The 20,561-nt window shown below is 41.1% G+C and overlaps 1 protein-coding gene across 11 annotated transcripts in view; it reads left to right on the top strand.

The window, feature by feature from the left end:
- LOC137360749 (fibrocystin-like) overlaps nt 1-20,561 on the top strand; it is a 604,145-nt gene that overhangs the window by 540,938 nt on the left and 42,646 nt on the right. For 10 of the 11 annotated variants that reach the window (XM_068026018.1, XM_068026015.1, XM_068026020.1 and 7 more), the window contains 2 exons: nt 4,144-5,194; nt 12,967-13,102. In XM_068026018.1, coding sequence (XP_067882119.1) covers nt 4,144-5,194; nt 12,967-13,102 — 1,187 coding nt within the window. Of the gene's footprint in view, nt 1-4,143; nt 5,195-12,966; nt 13,103-20,561 lie in introns of those variants that run through there. The other variant, XM_068026024.1, reaches the window with a different exon arrangement.

Here is a 20,561-nt window from a genome sequence, read left to right as displayed (position 1 = left end):
CCTCCACTACACCCACCTTTCTAGTCCCAAGTTTGCTGGAACATGGCGCAAGGGACAGATGGCTTTCTTCTTTACTTTTTGGTGCTGAACTGTGTGGACCTTGGAATTCAGGAGTATTTGGATGGCAATGACATCAGCTGTGACACGCAGGGCTGTACTTTGGGATGGGTTAGCATCACTGAGGTTATAAAGAAGCCTTTGGACTTCTCTGCTCGAGTGGGTGAAATGTAGAGTCAGCATGGCTATTGCTAATTGCCCAGCAGAATCTAGTGAATCCAAGAATGCAGTCGCAGCAGTAGGGTTAGCCGCTGTTCTGTATTCCTCCAGAATTGCTCCAGAACTGTCGGCTGAGCAGCAGGGAGTGTAAACTTTCCTGTACCCATGAGTGATACTCTTTTTCTGTGGCTACCTTGAGGAGGTTCATAAACTTGTCATAGTTCATTGTATTTGCAGGAATTTGTTGAACCACTTTTATAACTATTTCCAGATAGCCATTCCAGTTAACCTTTGTAAAATTCCAAAGTGGGTTTGGTAGCGATGTGGTGAGAGGTCCTAGAGACCAATATGTATTACAATTGAATGTTATTTGCTTTGTGGGTAGGCACCAAAACAGCTCCTTCCGCCATTAGTGGTCAGGCATTTTGGTCATAAGAAACAGTGTTATCGAAGCTCATCAGTCTTATTGTGGTGCAATATGGCATTGAAGAGTTTAAATCCAAGCAAAAGTTGTTCCAGAGTTTTTGTCTCACAAATATTGTTTGGGTGGTGCTGGCTCGCTATTAATGTACATCCAGGAATGTGAGATTATTATCTGCAAGACAAGTCTCTTGTAGTGCGAGATGATCAATTTTTAAATAAAAACAGGAAATGCTGGAAATACTCAGCAGGTCTGGCAGTATCTGTGGAGAGAGAAGCAGAGTTAACGTTTCAGGTCAGTGACCTTGCTTCAGAACTGGCAGATATCAGAAATGTAAACATTTTAAGCAAGTAAAGCGGGGGTTGGAGCAAGAGATAACAAAAGAGGTGTTGATAGGACAAGGTCACAGAATAGCTGACCAGAAGGTCATAGAGCAAAGGCAAACGGTATGTTAATGGTGTGCTGAAAGACAAAGCATTAGTACAGACAGGGTGTTAATGGACTGAAAACTGAACAGCCACAAGCACAAACATAAAAATAAACACAGTGGGTCGGCACAGTAGAAACAAACTAAAATAAAATAAACACAAAAAAGAAAAATCCTCGAGGAACAGTATCTCATTTACTGATTAGGCACATTACAGCCTGCCAGACTGAACATTGAGTTCAATAATTTCAGAGCATGACGGGCCCCCCATTTTCCTTTTATTTTTAGTTACTTTTTCTTTTCCTTTTTATTTTTTGTGTTTATTTTGTTTTAGTTTGTTCAGTTTGTTTCTACTGTGCCTACCCACTGTTTTTTTTTCATGTTTTTTTCATGCTTGTGGCTGTTCAGTTTTCAGTCCATTAACACCCTATCTGTACTAATGCTCTGTCTTTCAGCACACAATTAACATATTGGTTGCCTTTGCTCCATGACCTTCTGGTCGGTTATTCTCTGTGACCTTGTCCTATCAACACCTTCTCCTTTGTTATCTCTTGCCCCCCCCCCCCCCCCCCCCCACCACCCCCCGCTTTACTTGCTTAAAATCTTTTATATTTCTTATATCTGTCACTGACCTGAAACGTTAACTCTGCTTCTCTCTCCACAGATGCTGCCAGACCTGCTTTTCTTGTTTTTATTTCAGATTTCCAGCATCCACAGTATTTTGCTTTTATGATCAATTTTTAGTTCATTTACCAACTATATATTATATTATATAAGCTATATTTTGCTGCTGATAGGTATTCCAGATTGAGGTGACAGATGCGTAAAAATGGACTGGGATCTCTTGTTTGATGTTGGCCCTGAAAAGAACTATCTTGGTTAAGAATGTCCCATGTTGCTTTTCGGACCAAGAGACCACTGATCGTGGTTCAGTCACCTTGTTGATGGCATTAGTCATTAACTGGAGTACTGAACAGAGAGAACCATGTGAAGGATGGCACAGTGGCGCAGTGGTTAGCACCACAGCCTCACAGCTCCAGCGACCCAGCTTCAGTTCTGGGTACTGCCTGTGCAGAGTTTGCAAGTTCTCCCTGTGACTGTGTGGGTTTCCGTCGGGTGCTCCGGTTTCCTCCCACAGCCAAAGACTTGCAGGTTGATAGGTAAATTGGCCATTGTAAATTGCCCCTAGTGTAGGTAGGTAGTAGGAGAATGGTAGGGAACATGGAATTAATGTAGGATTAGTATAAATGGGTGGTTTTTGGTTGGCACAGGCTCCAAGGGCCTGTTTCAGTGCTGTATCTCTAAAATACAAAAATAAAAAAGGTGGCCACATTCCTCTCCAGATTGTCATGAGCCACAATTGGCCATATTTCTGAAGACCAAACTGGCTATTCTTCCTTATTCTTGATAGAGCTTTTGATTTCCTCACATGTGTTCCTCCTGTCATGAAAAAAGTGCATTGAGGATCATTACTTTCTGCTGATGGTTACATACCATGTCAATGCAATACGAGGTTTTCCTATTGCGTACACCACAGGATTGACTGGTGGATACATGAACGCCCACATGTGTACTGTCAATGATACCCAGTATCTTTAGTAAGCTTGCAATTTGGAAAAGCTTTTGTTACCTCTTCTTCTGCTTGCTACTGAAATATATCTAACTGAGTGTGTGATAATAGAGGAGACAGTCATCTCCTTAATGGTGTGATACAAGAAAAGTTGCTGCATCCTGAATTGACCTCTGTGGGATCCTTGTGGCACAAAAGCTGAAAGCAGCAGAGATCTCCACTTTCATTGATAGTGTAGTATGTGTGGTAGACTGTCACTGCAGAGGTCTTTCCAAGCCAAAGATTTGCCCCAATTCCACTAAAGCGGAATATCTAGGCTTATCTCCTGTGCCTTCTGCATTGGTCTGCCACCTCCAACGAGATGATAATGATTACATAATTAGCCATCTTTACACAGGCCTTGAAGCTAAAGGAATCCCCCAACCCAAAGAATAGCGGATATGTGGAATACACTTTCAAAAAGACAATTAGCACCTTTAAAAATGAACTACATAAATATCTGGAATTGTACTGAAGGTTATAAAGAAAAAGATAGAGTTAGAAACATTGAAACATAGAAAATAGGAGCAGGAGTAGGCCATTTGGCCCTTCAGGCTTGCTGCGCCATTCAAAAAAGAACATGACGGATCATCTAATTCAGTACCCTGTTCCCGCTTTCTCCCCATATCCCTTGATTCCTTGATCAAATACTCCATGGCATGGCTCTAGTGCCATTGGAATATTGGAGCATACCAAGTAAACCATATAGTTTATAATGAATCATATAGGATACAAGATTCTATTTTGGCGTAGTCATCAAATTTACCTTGGGAGGATGAAAGTTTGGAGAGAAATTTTGATGAACCTGGGATGGAGAAGTAATTTAATCGATTGAACCGTCTGCAACTTGATGGGCCGAAGGGTCTTTTCTCATTCCATTGTTTCTGTGAACTGACAAGTGCCAGGTGACATTAACACCTGATTAAAGCCAGATAATCACCACCTCGAACAAGAGGAAACCAGTCATCTCTTCTTGCCTTTCAACATCACCACCATTGTGAAATCCCCATCAACCCATTGGAGGGGTCACAATTCCTCCCTGTAGTGATTTGCCAGTAGGTCTTTCAATAAAATTGGATACCTCTCCTCCCTCCATGGAGTGCCAGTTTAAAGAGGACATCTGCTATTCTCACAGTAAATGGGAGTCAGCCTGGATAATTGGCCTGGAATGAAACAATTGATTCTTTTTGTATCACTTGTGAATTCTACAAACTGGCTCATCTGGCTTCATCCCACTATTTCAATGCCTAAAGCCTGTGCCCCTTCTTTCTAAAGCTATGGAACTTAATTTTGTTTCAAAACACAACCCTTAGATCCAACTCAATTTCAAAATCCTTTTCATGAAGGAAAATTTGTCAAAATACTGAAATATGACCTATGTGTTATGCAGAATTAATCAGTTCTATAATTATCTAAGTCAACAGGATTTTGCAAATCACAGAAGTATTTATGCTTTTACTGTGTTTTCAGGTATTTACAGAGGATGGGGAAAGTGTACTTACGTTCGTGACTGGCAAGGATACTTATGCAAACAAATTGAGCATGTGATGGTCGTTATGGAAAACATGGATACAAATGCTGACCCCAGTAGAGTAACCCCTGTCACAAGTATGACGGAGGACTTTATTGACATTCTATGTATCTCAGAAGTGCTGGGTACTTGTTCATATATGAACTGCATATTACGTGATCCTTCAGTCTTGTACTTTATAGTACCTGCACAAAAACTTACCAAAATCTGTTTTAATGGATTGACTCCTCAGACCCTGAGATTTCATCTAATTTGTTATCAGAAAAACATTAAGGCTATTGTGGCTATTTTTTATTCAATCCCACAGCATCTCAGTGTATACTACAGAGGATCTTACGTCCAACCTTCTATTTCAGTATCTGAGATCCTGAAATCTGATCATTCAGGTACTAATTACTTCAACTACACAGACAATATTCTATATATCCTACTCACCGGAGATGGCCCCATTGAAGTACGCACAAACGTTGCCATACAGGTTGCTTTTTCCCTTCCTGGAATTATTAACACCCAACAAAAAAATATCTTGATAAAGCAGTTGATTGATATTTTGGCTGTTAAAAAGTCCCAGATTCGAATAGTCCAGGAGAGGAATGGAGGCAGTGTCATCACTGATAACTTTTTAAAAAGAAGCCTTCAGTGCCCATTGTTGACATCCTGTAGTGACGCTGAGACAACTAAAATAAAGAGAATGGCTTTTTTACAGGAGGATGAAAATAATACCAGTAACACTGTGAAACACGGGAACAAAAGATACATTAAAAGCAATTCAAGTCTAGTTCTTGTTGAAATTAGTGATCCATCACCACTATCGCTGTCCCATACAACGAATGCCAATCCCACAGTCCTCTCAAGTGAGAAATTGAACAACTTGGCTGTCGGTATTGTCAATGCTCAACAGACAGGTGAACTGCAGAAAGGTTTGGACCTACAGGTAGACTTGGTGATGGTCTCCCAGTCTATCCCTCCACCTGGAATCAACGGAACATTGTAAGTATAATATTCACCAGATACACACAGCTTAAAAGAGTCCTTTGAAAACTAACCTGCCTATGGAGCACCTGCCAGCTGCCGACCTTTGCTCCATGCAAGGCGGTGAGCAGCATTGCTATGAAATAAGATGTTAAGATTTCAAACTTATTACTTGATAATTATAGCTAATCCAATTAATTTATCTGTTGAAGAGAAAAATTCTGGGGAAGCAGACAGTGCAGTGGGTTAGTCAGTGGCCTTTGACTTTTGGGATTTGGGCTCAAATGTAGCACAGACTGATGGAATGTATAATCCAATCCACTTGTCTACCAACATAAAATTACCCTAAATCTCACTTAACGTGCCCACAAGTTGGGTACTGTGAGAAATGGGGAAAATATCATGCTATGTGAATTAGGATGGCCTTTTGAGGCTGGGGCGGAAGAAGGCTTCACCTTGATGGTTATAAAAAAATAAGTTTAAGAAGAAGAAAAGCTATATTGGTTTGGACTGTATTATTGCAGTTTTATTTTTTTAAAGTTACCTTTTATGTGTTTTAGTAAGTTTGCAAAGAATAGTAGGAAACATTATTTTTCAAATAGAAACTTCATTCCTATCACTGACCAACAATTTCCTCCTGCCCTCATAAAATAGATGATTTGAATTCCAAATTTAAACTAGATTATGCATCAGGATGGAACACTTTCTTGGACCACAATAGAAACAAACATCTCCGATACACAGCTTACTCCCTCACGTATCACAAGGAAATGACAGCTTAAGCTACCTTTTCACCTCTCAGCTTCATAAAAGCTTGGCATTATTATGTTCTTCATCTGTGAAGGGCCTTTTAGTCTCTTTTCTTTATATAGATGTAAGTTATATGAGAAAATTAAATATCAAGGGTGCATAGAAAATCAGAAGGGTAATGGATGCCACAGTAGTATAGTTACTAAAGCGTAGAGTAAATTAGGCAGATTAGATAAAGATATACAATTTATAAAGAACAACACCAGGAATTTCTGTGGCATTTCTTCTGATGTCCTGCCATAACTTCAGTGAAAGAGTGGCAGAAATGAAGTAAACCGTTACTTAAACAGTCGAAGGTTTCTGCTAAAGCTTTGGCGGGAGATTGTGGACTCGCCATGGAATCTCAACCTGCAACAATCCTAAAAACATCCTACTTGAACTATGCAACCAGGCAATTTCCAAACCACTTCAAAGCCAACCTTTCTGATTTGCCGTGGTATTACCTCTTTACTAAATCTGTCACTTTTTAACAATAATACAAGTTAGTTATTTTATATTTATTTATGTAAATGCTAAATACCGAGACTTACATATTAACATTGAGAGCTAATGCAACTTCCATGCTATCAATTTTTATAGCAGTACTGGGAGTGAATGATCACTCAGTAGCACCACATTAGGGTCCATTCTCTTCAATGATCACTGTTTAAATTATTTTTTATTTCAATGTATATATTTTTTAAATGCTGGATATTGTCTATCTTGGTTCTGAATTTTTTTAAAGGAGTTGGTCTGTTAAGTTGAGAATTGCGTAAAACTACAACCTTTTAAAAGTATAAAAATGTTAAATATTGTGTTTAATCATGTACACAGTATATACTATGTATATTTGCAACAGATAAATTATATAGGAAAAGACCAAGAAGAAAGTCAAAGAATGCGGGGGCTGGGGGTGGGGGGTGGGGGGGGGGGTTGGTGGTTGCGGTTGAGTTGGGGGGGGCGCAGTGGATGGAGAGGGGCATTGCAAGAGGTAACAAATTAACTGACAAATAGTTGATGGCAGGGGAAAGGGGACAAGCTGAAAAACCAGAGATAACTACGGGAACTATATTTCTGTTTTATTGCTACATAGCTAATGTTATTAGGACATCTGAGCACAATCTTACTGCAAGTCCATGAAATGGTCTGTGTGATGCTACAAGCACAGATTGCTGAAATCTTTCGCAGATCTGCCATTACAATTGACAGTCACTCATTGTAGTTTAAAACTGTCACCTAAGTTGTTATATGTCTTAAAGATAAACCCAGCTCCATATCATGAAGTAGGTTTGAAATCTGTAACAGTCCTATTGATCATAAAGGCCACTCCAAACATTTTTGCAATGTCAAGAGATCTCTGTTTTTAAATAATTCTCTTCCAAGAAATCCAAGCACATACTTATTACACTAGAATTAAATCATTTGCAAAATAATAATGGTTTTCATTTCAGTGAAAAGTGATTTTTATGACAGTAACAGGCAAAGTAATTACTAAATGGTGCCCAATACCTTCCTGATGGAAAATAATTTCTTATTCAGGAAACCTGTGGCTTGAAGAAAGCTGTAGCATTGTGAGAAAATAGGCATGGACACTTAATGCATTCATTTGAAATTTCTCTCTCTCTGCTGTTTTAACAGAGGCCTTAAGCTGTTTAAAATAAATAGGCTAATGTCTCTGTTAAAAAAGAGAGGATTTTGAGACAGATGTGTTAAAGCATTTGTAAGTAGTTTCCCGTAGTGTATTTGAAGGTTGTAGGATCATGCAGCATTAGGTGGACCTAAAACAATCAGGTACAAATTTCATTGCTACTCAATGAGACTTAAATCTTGGGAAAGACTTGCCTTTTTAGTTCTACCCCCTCCCCTCAAAGTCAAGGAATTTAACATTATTAAAATCTTAATAGGAATCAAAGAAGAAAGAATTGAGCACATTTGCAAGGGAGAATCTCACTGTCTGAATGGGGCACAGCTGTGATAAACTATTCCCAGAGAGGAGAGAACCGAAAGGGTTAAAGTTTAGGTTTTGGCCCAGGTCTTCCTACCCGCAGGCACAGTCACATTACTGGCAGTAAATTAGATAATGAAGGTGAAATGACAAATCCAGGTTGCCTGCAATAAGGTGCTAATCCCCTACTTTAATATCAGAGCAGCATGTAATGATGTTTGGACATCACTCCAGTTTACTGACGACCCCACTGGGAAAGCAATCCAACCTCACCACTTTGTAACCAGATGTCAGGTGACTCTCATTGCCATGGTAACAGACCTGGGAATCTAATATTCCCTTTGTCCCTCATAGGACCAAATAAGGGCTAGATTATATAAGTAGGCCATCACACTCTGTACTCAAATCAATTAGTGCTAATCCGCAAAATGCTATGATGTATTGTGATCACTCTCATTTCAGAGAAGGGAAAAATTGCAATAATTCACTGAAAATGAGGTTGTCCGCCAAGCTGAGATGTTAATTGGGTGTCCACATTTAATAGGAAAAAAGGATGATGATGGGATGGAAGGCGGATGTGTGAGTCTCCTGGCTGCCATTGACCTATCCAAAAAAGACAGTGCCCTTTCCACTTACTTTTATCTATTACAATTTTTGCTGCATATTGTCAGCTTGATATATTATAAAGAAAATTCATATGATGACCCATAACCTTAATACAAATTAAAAATGGTAATATCATCTTATACTGTAATATTCACCTTTAATCTTGCTTTGAATTCACATTAGTTAGGCAGAAGAATTATAAATGCCCTCGTACAAATATGTTTCATTTTTTCAAAGTTTAAGCCATATTTTAACCCCATCACTGGCCTTTTGTATTTAGTGAAGGTTGGTGGGTATAGTTCTGCACTTGGAAATTGTGAAGTTCAATTTGAGGGTTAGTTTTTTATTTACTGTGCATTTTTATTTTTTATTGTATCTTTGGCAAATTAGGGTTGTTTTGTTATGCTTTATTCCTCATGTGTCTTTTGGTTGAGAAATGTTATTAGTTTTAGAGCTTATCCTTGTAATAGAGTCCTATTGGAACTCCCTAGTGCTTCCAGGACAAGAGTCCCCCAACTGTGCATTATTCTAGTTTACAAACTGCAACCATAATTTGTTTTATTACTTCTTTGACATCTACAGCTTGGGCAATAGCATTGCCTCAGCTGAAGAAGCTACTGGGCCATTAGATTCCTGTTGGCTGTAGGAAATTCCATGAAGTTTATCAGATGATCGATTGATGGAGGCCGCATACACCACTTCATCCTAAAGAAAGACGTGACAAGGCAAAAGTTCCTTCCAGAAAAGACAGCAACATTACCCATTGTACAATATTCCATGAACCACTCCACTTCTCCATCTAAAGGATACCAAGCACCACCACATTTTCTTGTGCGAAGGCCACATAGACCATTATACCTCACTGGATGATTGAAGTCACATCAAGTGTTGCACTCTATCAACTGAAATAACTCACATGGGAAGTGGTGTATGCGGCCTTGAAGGGAAAGAAAGGAAAAATGACAAGAATATAGATACTAGCTTTTAAAACTAGAATGGTCTACAGGTAAACAACACTTTTAAAGCTTAGATATACTTAATATTTATGGGAATTCCTAAAATCACATTTGAAGTGGCACCTGTTTCGTAAAAATTTTGAACTTTTTTAGTGAAAGGAATGTCTTCAAGTAGTGGTTATTGTTATGCTAGGCCCCCACCTGCCAAGAATGAGGGACATGAATTTTGTCATGAACATTGATTTTAAACGGTTACTAGAGTGAAGAAAGGACTTTTTAACTGATCACCCGTGGCTGGAAAAGACATTTGCATATTAACAGAGGGTGATTGGAAGGACAAAGGACCATTCCCTGACACATTCAACCCACAATGGACCTTGATCACCAGGTATTGTGTGTAAGAGGAGCATTCCAGAGACTGCTGTAATCCAGGATGTGGTCAGACCTGTTAGTCACATGACTAACCTGCTTGACAACATGGGTTTTTCTGAATTATACAAACAGTTTGAACTCAGAGAGAGTGTCTGTTTGCTCCTGGACTGAGAAGATCTCTCTTGTCTGCTCCCATCTCTTTCTCACAAGCCTCTGAATCTACTGAAGACAAATGGATCCCAAGAGAGAACAGTCTCCTACAGCAAACGAGGTTTAAGAAGAATATTGGGCCCCAACGAAAAGCAAGATCTACCTACAATCAAGGACTCTACAGTGAGCTTGAAGAACCATAACAAAAACTCTTCAGATATTGCCTCAAACTTTTCCAATTTATTTTTCTTCTGCTCTTTTCTGTCTCTATTCGCATGTGTGTATCATGTATGCATGCTAGCATGGGCGTGTCATGTACCTGTAGGCATTAACTGAGTTAAAGTTTAAGTTTAAGAAATTTAAACTTTTCTTCTTTAAACCTAAGAAAGCTTGTTCGTATTGGTTTATTTGCCTTATAATTGGAAAGTGCTGAACAAGGATTCACCAAGGGGGAGCTAAAAACATTGTGTGTTTAAAATTAAACCCTGTTACGGTAAGACCAGGTGAAGGCTGAAAGGGAACCCTAGACCTCTTTCTCACCTGGTCGTAACACTATAGTTTCAGATTTCAGTGATTTCTATCCTGCACTGCTCGTTCTGATGAATAGACAGATACTGGAGTGCAAAATGGACATTAATTGTACTTGTAAATACTGCACTGATTTAAGAATTATAATGTCGTGTAGAAAAATGAATCTGTTTCCAAAATAAGTCATATGCAAAATCTGATTGATTTGTAATGAATATAATTTTATTATGCAAATATTGAATTAGAATATATGAAAGTAAAGAACAATTATTACACATAGATCAAGCATAAAAGAGTAGGGCCAGCTATGGTGGTGAGAGTCTAACCAGACCCTGTTATAATGTATTTATAATCATATGTGGGTGCATGTAGAAATCTTGAGGAAGCAGGGTTAGCAACCATGAAAGTAAACTTCAAGGAGATAGCGGGAGCATTTACAAGGGAAGAGAGGGAACTGGTTATTGATTGATGATGAATGTATAAAATTACAGTGATTTAAATAAGGGGCTACATCAGGCTATCATTAATCCTATGATAAGGGTATAATAGAGCTTTATCATAAGCGTGTTTCTATTCCTTTAAAAAACAGTCACTTTAACAATCACTTTCAGTTAATTGAGGACCAATGTAAAATATATAAAAGGAAATTAAGCCCATGAGGCTTATCTAGAAGGTAGAAACAAATGATTTTAATTACATTGATGCATAAGAATTCTTTTATTTTCCATTATTTTCTTCTGATACAGCAAATTAATTAGAGCTCACAATAAAGCAAGTTGAAAAATCTATGACAAAATTTGGTGAATAAAATAGTGGTCATCCTGTTAGTGTTATGCATGTTAATATTTTCATCAGTACACTTGTCAAAAATCATCATCTACTCCTTGACATGTTGCATAGCAGTCCCATTTTTACATAGGGGCAGCCAATCTTATAATTAAATTTGCAATTGCAAAACTGTTGCAATTTTAGTACAATTTAATTAAAAGATGGGAATGAAGATACAGTGTAGGCCAACTAAGATGTTATCCAAGTCAAATTGTCAGAAAGGCACTGAAATAATTAGATGAAATATATCTTGAGTTAATTTAAGTTAATTGAATAATGTAAACAAATTATATAATAGCTTTAGTTTTCTTCAAAATTGTTTTCTGAATGGAGCATTTATTTATTAAAATAAGCAAATCCCAATATTTGTTTAAGTTTAATGTTCATTCAAGGATGCCAAGGCTGATGTTTAACATTACTACATTTTGAACTCCTTTTCTATTTATCTGATCCAGTTAAAACCTATTTGGTTTGAATTATTTAACTTTGGCTAACTGTAATTTAAGTATTAAAGGGTTACATTGAATGGGGTGGAGTGTTTTGAGTTTGGGGCCAGAAACATGGTTGGGGAAAGTGGGCAGGCAGCAAGCTTTGAATTGATTAGTGCCCAGCATTTTGCAACATTTTCACCGCATTTCTTTAGAAAAGTCAATGACAAATTATTTGGTGAAAATATTACGGAGCAGGCACACTTTTGATTTAGATAAAAGTAACATGGAGAGATCAAATAGGTCAAAACACAACAGAAGCAAATTCTTTACATAGGGCATCCAAAGGGTTCATACATTCTTATTGAGTGCTAATTTGCTCTGTGCTCAAGATTCAGAAAGAATCATATTATATAACATCTTCCACATCGTCGGCACATTTCAAAGCACCTTAGAGCCGATTAATTATTGAAGCAATAATTTAGGCCAAAATAAATTAAAAGTTATGCAAGAATTTAGTGTATCAGTATTTTTTGAGCTAATAATGAAGCTGAATTCTAAAACAATGACAAATGTAACTCAATTCTCAGTATATACTTATTAAAAGAATCATTATAATACGTTATTAGATTCCATTCACGAGCCTATAAGGATAAAGATCAATTATTGTTTCAACAAATGTAGTTCTATTGGCTATGGTCTCTATCCCAATGTGGAAGGTCCTAGACTCATTTGCTGGTCTGAGTTGATACATTGGCTGGGCTGGCAGCAGAATTGCTACAGTTTGCAGCCTGGGCTTTAGAAAGGAAACATTAGCAAAATAGTCTATTTCCAATTGCAAGTCAGTGGCCAATGCCAAAGTGCATTGTTGTAAAGACAGGATTGGGCTTGGGTGTGAGTCTTTCATAGTGGGATAACCTGTCAGCATGCATTGTGTAGGTTCACATGTGAAGGGTGGTCACATGGACAAAGTGCCAGAGGACTGTCAATACTTGTTGATTCACACTTTGGCATGAATCACCACGTTCAGGAGAGGAGGGAAGTAAAGAATCAAATAACAGTCAGTTTATGAAAGGAGCTATGAGATGCAAAAATCTAATGTATTTTGAACTTCCACAGTGATCCAATAAAATAAATCACATTATCATTTTCTGTTTCTTAATAACTGTGTGAAATGTTATGTTTCAGAAACTTCTCAGAGTCCAGTACCGGTAGCTTGGTCTATGTTCGTCCCCAACAACTGTATGTCCTAATTCAGCCCTCGGATGGAGAAGTAGAGAAGCCTTTTAAGATACAGCCTGTGGTGATTTTCGTGGACAAAGAGGTACTGATCATCAAATAGTAGACCAAAGGATTGAGCTGATCATGATGGATTCAAAAGGGCACCCGTGGCTTACCCGCACACTTTTGACACGAAACGTGCCGGGCGCCATCATGATAAAGGCATTAGCAGTCACACAGTTAACAGCCACCAGAAGTGTGCAGAGAAGGCAGATCATGATGTTAATCATCATGTAATGCTGATTTGATTCTCTTGCTGCCATTTTGGAGCTCAATGGTCCAGTCGATATTCTCTCTTAAGCTCACACAGCGGAACGTGCATTAAACAGCAGGAAGGACCCCCCGCCAGTGCTATTTAAAAAGACCAGCCATGTACTGGAACTGATAGGGATTCCACTCTCTCAACATCCTGCAGGTATGTGAACATAGGCAGCACAGCAGGCAGGTCAATGTCCAGTATCCTGGCAACGGTCATGATTCCTTCATTCTGTGGCAATCTGCTGTGCCAGCTGCATTTCAGCCATTACAAGAAGCCAAAGACTAGCTACTATGTGACAATGGCTATCTGCTGACCACATGGCTCATGACTGTGGTTCACAGCCAACGTACACATGCACAGCAAGCATATAATAAGTGCCATGATGCCACACGGAATGTGATAGAGCAAACCATTGGCATGCTGAAGCAAAGATTCCACTTCCTGGTCCACTCTGGAGGAGCCCTGCAGTACTTGGCTGTGTGGTTCTCAAGGTTTATGGTGGTATGCGACACAACCTTGCCATCATGAGGGGACAGCCCTTGCCACCAGCTATACATGGCGAATAGCTGAAGAGCAAGTGCACAAGGAGGACAAGGGGGAGGGGGAGGAGGAAGGTGAGGAGGCAACCTAGACTGCCACTTTCTGCTGGCTGTGAAGAACTCATCCGAGTGCGATACCAGTAACCGCAACCCAAGTTCCTCACTCACCAGCAGTCCCTCAACTTACCTTCTCTCTGCACTGACCATCACATTATCCTCCTGGCCACAATGAAAAAGTAAAAGCTACCACAAAATAAATAAAACCAAATTTATAAATGAAATTATGCCATATTGCATACAAACGCAAACAAATAATTCTTGTGCATTCCCTTGATGTCTGTTTTCCATGTGCTTTGCCTGTCCTAGTGCTCCTACGCAATTCCAACTGAGTGACTGTACGGTGGCTGGTAGTCCACTGCTGATTTACAGCGGAGGACACTGCAGATGGACAATCTCGAACAGCTCTGGACCCAAGAGGCCTAGCTTCGGACTGCACCATCTCAGCAGGCACGGCAACAGTCTGGGCTGGCTGGCTGACAGGCAACAGCAAGGGTATGGGCAGAGAGGGAGGAGTGGGAGGACGAATGTTGTCATCCTGAGAGAGGACAGCAGGTTTGTGCTCCATGGAGCCATTGCCATTTCCTGACAGGGCGGTGCCTCGGCAATCTTAGTAATCTGTTGGAAGATTGCTCTAACACTCTGCAAGCTCCTTTGAGCACTGGTATCTGCAGCCATGATGGCAGCAGTCTGAGTTTGCGTGGCAGCAACTTTACCTTCCATGGCTTCAGTCTGAGGTTCCACTGCAGCACTCAGATGTTTGGTGGAAGCTACTTGTTCTGTAATGGAAGCTGAGACATCGGCCATCAGATGCTGTATCGTGAGTGGTCCCACGTGTGCTAACGTAGTTGGCCACAACTTCCATGCTGGAAGGGGTGGGCTCCACACTGACCACAAAACCTGTGCCAAGTTGTTGTTGGACTCCTCTGTTCTCCTTGATATTGACCACAGGTTTTCTGGCAGGCTTTTCAATGCACCAAGTATTTGTTGTTTGTAACCATCAACATTCATTGAAGTCCTCATCTGAGTCCTCTGCAGCAGAACTCACGTGTGACCTTGGGTGTCTGGTGAACTGACACTGATGCCATCCTCGCCCCCTGCCCTGGCTGCAGTGAACTTGTGCCCACTGTCTCACCAGATTCTACCTCTAATCTACCCACTAACATATATGTAGTGTCAGTATCTGAGCTAGTAGTTGTAAGTATGAAATCAAGTGATGGTATCTTCATCATCATTGTCTTTTTGGTGTTCCTCCACTGCCAAACCAGGTCGTACCTCTTGAATTTTTGAAAGGGAAGAGAGACACGGGTAAGGTTGTGGTGAGGGCAGGGGGGAAAGTAGGAGGTGCATGTTTATACCATCTGCAGCAGCAAACAGCAAGTCAGAAGCGTTTGTGGAATGAGGAATCATAGAATCATAGAAAGTTTAAGACACAGAAAGAGGCCACTTGGCCCATCGTGTCTGTGCCAGCTGAAAAACAATCTGCCTATTCTAATCCCACCTTCCAGCATTTGGTCCGTAGCCCTGCAGCTTACGGCACTTGGAGTGCATATCCAGACTCCTTTTGAATGAGTTGAGGGTCTCTGCCTCAACTACCCTTTCAGGCAGAGAGTTCAGACCATCACCACCCTCTGGGTGAAAACATTTTTCCTCATTTCCCCTCTAATATTTCTACCAATCACTTTAAATATATGCCCCCGTGTCACTAACCTCTTTGCTAAAGTGAATAGACCCTTCACCTCCACTCTATCCAGGCCCCTTAAAATGTTGTACATTTCAATCAGATCTCCCCTCCGCCTTCTCTGTTCCAAAGAGAACAACCCCAACCTATCGAATCTTTCCTCACAGCTGCATTTTTCCAGATCTGGCAACATCCTCCTAAATCTCCTCTGTACCCTCTCTAGTGCAATTACATCCTTTCTGTAATGAGATGACCAGAACTGCAAACAGTACTCAAGTTGTGGCCCAACCAACGATTAAACAGTTCCAGCATTGCCTCCCTGCTCTTGTATTCTATATCTCGGCTAATAAAGCAAAGGATTCCATATGCCTTCTTCACCATCTTATCGACCTGTCCTGCTGCCTTCAGGGATCTGTGGACATTCACTCCAAGGTCCCTTACTAAAGGCCTGCTACCTGACCCGAACCCGACGACATGTGTCGGGTGCGGGTCAGGTTGCACTTCTGGATCCGGCTTTCGGGCTCGGGTTGGGTCGGGCCGGGTCCGGGTCCGGCACACACAGTATTAATTGGACTTGAAAAGTTGTTTAAGAAGAAATGGATTCAGAATCGGAAGGTAGGTAAAGTGGTCGGGTCGGGTGCGGGAAAAAATTGAGGTACTTGGGCTGGGTCGGGCTCGGGTCCGATGTGGTTCTGTCGGGTTTGGGTCTGTTTTTTTTTTCCTGACCAGAGCAGGCCTTTATCCCTTACTTCCTCTGCACTTCTCAGTATTTTCCCATTAATCATGCATCCCTTTGCCTTGTTTGACCTCCCCAAATGCATCACCTCACACTTCTCCAAGTTGAATTCCATTTGCCACTTTTCTGCCGATCTGACCAGACCATCAATATCTTCCTGCAGCCTACAGCTATCCTCCTTGCTATCTACCACACAGCAAATCTTTGTGTTGTCCGCAAATTTCTTGATTATGCCCCCTACAGTTACGTCCAAATCGTTAATATACACCATAAAAAGCAGAGGACCCAGTACTAAGCCCTGTGGAATGCCACTGGAAACAGCCCTCCAGTCGCTAAAACAGCCGTCAACAATTACCATTTGTTTCCTGCCCCTGAGCCAATTTTGTATCCACCTTGCTGCATTTCCCTGGATCCCATGGGATTTTATTTTTTTAACCAGTCTACCATATGGGACCTTTCCAAAAACCTTGCTAACATCTGTGCAGACCACATCAACTGCACTACCCTCATCTATCTTCCTTGTTACCTCTTCAAAAAATTCGATCAAGTTGGTGAAACAAGATCTCCCCTTAACAAATCCATGCTGACTATCCTTGATTAACCTGTGATTTTCTAAAGTGACAGTTTATCCTGTCTCTCAGAATAGATTCCAATAATTTGCCCACTACTGAGGTTAGACTGACTGGCCTGTAATTATTCGGTCTATCCTTTGCTCCCTTTTTAAACCGAGGTACAACATTAGTAATTCTCCAATCCTCCGACACCACACCTGTATCCAGTGAGGACTGGAAAATGATGGTCAGACCCTCTGCTGTTTCCTCTCTTGCTTCTTTTAACAGCCTAGAATACATTTCTTCCAGCCGTGGTGATTTATCAACTTTCAAGGATGCTAATCCCATTAATACTTCCTCTCTCCCTATGTTTATCACATCCAATACTTCACACTCCTCCTCCTTAACTACAATATTTGCATCGTTCCCCTCTTTTGTGAAGACAGACAGTATTCATTAAGAACCATCTTCCGCTCCTACACATAGGTTACCGTTTTGGGCTTTTATGGGCCCTACTCTCTCCTTAGTTATCCTCTTACTCTTAATGTATTGATAAAACATCTTTGGGTTCACCTTGATTCTGCTTGCCAATATTCTTTCATGCCCTCTCTTTGCTTTCCTAATTTCCCTTTTGATTTCGCTCCTCCATTTTCTATACTCCTCTTGGCTTTCTGTAGTATTGAGTTCTTGGTGTCGGACATAAGCTTTCCTTTTCTGCCTTATCTTACCCTGTATGCTCCTTGACATCCATGGGGCTGTAGATTTGGCCGCCTCACTCTTTTTCTTTGTGGGAACATGTTTACCCTGAACCCTTTGAATCTCCCCTTTGAATGCCTCCCACTGTTCTGACACTGATTTACCTTCAAGTAGCTATTTCCAGTCCACTTTCGCTACATTATTCCTCAGCTTAATAAAATTGGCCTTGTCCCAATTGAGAACTCAAACTCTTGTTCTTTGTCCTTTTCCATAATTAGATTAGAGATACAGCACTGAAACAGGCCCTTCGGCCCACCGAGTCTGTGCCAACCATCAACTACCCATTTATACTAATCCTACACTAATCCCATATTCCTACCAAACATCCCCACCTGTCCCTATATTTCCCTACCACCTACCTATACTAGTGACAATTTATAATGGCCAATTTACCTACCATCCTGCAAGTCTTTTGGCTTGTGGGAGGAAACCGGAGCACCCGGAGAAAACCCACGCAGACACAGGGAGAACTTGCAAACTCCACACAGGCAGTACCCAGAATCGAACCCGGGTCCCTGGAGCTGTGAGGCTGCAGTGCTAACCACTGCGCCACTGTGCCGCAGTTAAAAACTGATAGTTAAAACTGACTGAATTAAGATCACTACCACCAAAATGCTCCCCCACTGCCACTCCTTCCACCTGCCCATCTTAATTTCCTAAAACAGACTAAAACTGCCCCTCTCTTGTTGGACTTGCTACATACTGGGCAAAGTGTTCTCCTGAATGCACCTCAAGAATTCTGCTCCCTCAATTCTTTTCATACTAAAACTATCCCAGTTAATATTGGGGTAGTTAAAATCCCCTACTATTACTGCCCTATTGTTCTTGCACTTCTCAGAGGTTTGCCTACATATCTGCTCTTCTATCTCCCTCTGACTGTTTGGGGGTCTATAGTACACTCCCAGCAGTGTGATTGCCCCTTTTTTGTTCCTTAGCTCAATCCGTATGGCTTCATTTGATGAACCTTCCAACATATTATCCCTCCTCACAGCTGTAATAGTTTCCTTGACCAAAATTGCCACTCTCCCTCCTTTCTTATCCCCCTCCCTAACGCATCTGAAAACCCTGTAACCAGGAACGTTAAGCTGACATTCCTGTCCCTCCTTAAGCCATGTTTCTGTAATAGCTATGATAGCATACTGCCTGCCATGTGTCTATCTGTGCCCTCAGCTCATTTGCTTTATTTGCTATAGTCCTTGCATTGAAATAGATACCCTTGATCACTGCCAAACTTTTTTTTATTTTCTAACCCTTGTTTCCTCTGTCTTCTAGACTCATCCATTAATTTTCCGCCTTCCATTTTAATTTCTGATTTTGTCCCAGCTGAGTCTACCCTCAGGTCCCCATTCCCCTGTCAAACTAGTTTAAACCCTCCCAACAGTACTAGCAAAACATCCCACAAGGAACTCAGTCCCGGCTCTGTTCAGGTGCAACCCGTCCGGCCTGTACAGGTCCCATCTCCCCCAGAGCCAGTCCCAATGTCCCAGGAATCTGAAGCCCTTCCTCCTGCACCATCTTTCCAGCCACGCATTCTTCTGTCTCATCCTATTTCTATACTCACTTGCATGTGGTAATGGGAGTAATCTGGAGATTACTATTTTTGAGGTCCTGCTTGCTAATTTCTCACTTACTTCCCTAAATTTTGACTGCAAGACCACATCCCTCTTTCTATCTATGTCATTGGTTCCGATGTGGACCACGACTGCTGGCTGTTCACCCTCCCCCTTCAGCTGTTCAGTTACATCCTTGACCCTGGCACCAGGGAGGCAACACACCATCCTGGATTCACATCTACAGCCACAGAAATACCTGTCTTGTTCCCCTGACTATTGAATCAACTCTCACTATGGCTCTTCCAGTCTTCCCTGTACCCCACTGTGCAGCTGAGCTACCCGTGGTGCCATGGACTTAGCTCTGGCTGCACTCCCCAGGTGAAGCATCACTTTCCTCAGTATTCAGAACTGAATACCTGTTGGAGAGTGAGGTGCACTCAGGGGTCTACTGCACTACCTGCCTGATTCTTTTTGACTGTCTGGTGGTCACCCATTTCCTCTCTGCCTGCATACTCTTAAGCTGTGGGGTGACCACATCTATAAACGTGCTATCCACGTAGCTCTCATCCTCATGAATGCACCGCAGTGTCGCCAGCTGCTGCTCAAGTTCCAAAACTCAGAGCTAAAGCTGCTTCAATTGATGACACTTCCTGCACAAATGATTCACCAGGATACGGGAAGCATCCTGGAGCTCCCACATGGCACAGGAGGTGCACTCTCGTGGTTGAAGCAACCGTGCCATTCCTTTATTTATTAGTTGACCCTTTGTTACTGCTAAAATAAAACCTTACCAATACTACAACAGCTTAGAATTATTAATAAAACCTTACTAGTACTGATAAATCCTACTAAAAATCAATACAGTTCACTAGTTAAAATAAACCTTACTGGGATGTGCGAAGGAGGATTCTGTATGAGTCAGTGAATGCATCTTCAAATACCATATCCCAAGAACTGCATCACTAGCCTCACACACTGCTCAATGCTCCACATCCCCATCATTCAACTACCAATAATCTCTAACAAACAGGACTCATATCTACATTCATAGCTTCATCTCACCCTCACACACGTAGCACTGCTGCAAATCTCACACACACATCTTACAGCTTTTTTTTATTCATTCATGGGATGTGGGCATTGCTGGCTAGGCCAGCATTTATTGCCCATTGCTAATTGCCACTGAGAAGGTGGTGGTGAGCTGCCTTCTTGAACCGTTAAAGCCCATGTGGTGTAGGTACACCCATAGTGCTATTCGGAAGGGAGTTCCAGGATTTTGACACAGTGAAGGAACGGCAATATAGTTCCAAGCCAGGATAGTGTGTGAGTTAGAGGGAACTTGCACACACTCGTAGCTATTAAACCAAGAC

Source organism: Heterodontus francisci, chromosome 3, assembly GCF_036365525.1.
Source record: "Heterodontus francisci isolate sHetFra1 chromosome 3, sHetFra1.hap1, whole genome shotgun sequence".
Classification (NCBI taxonomy): Eukaryota; Metazoa; Chordata; class Chondrichthyes; order Heterodontiformes; family Heterodontidae; genus Heterodontus; species Heterodontus francisci.
This window is presented reverse-complemented; position numbering and strand designations above follow the sequence as displayed.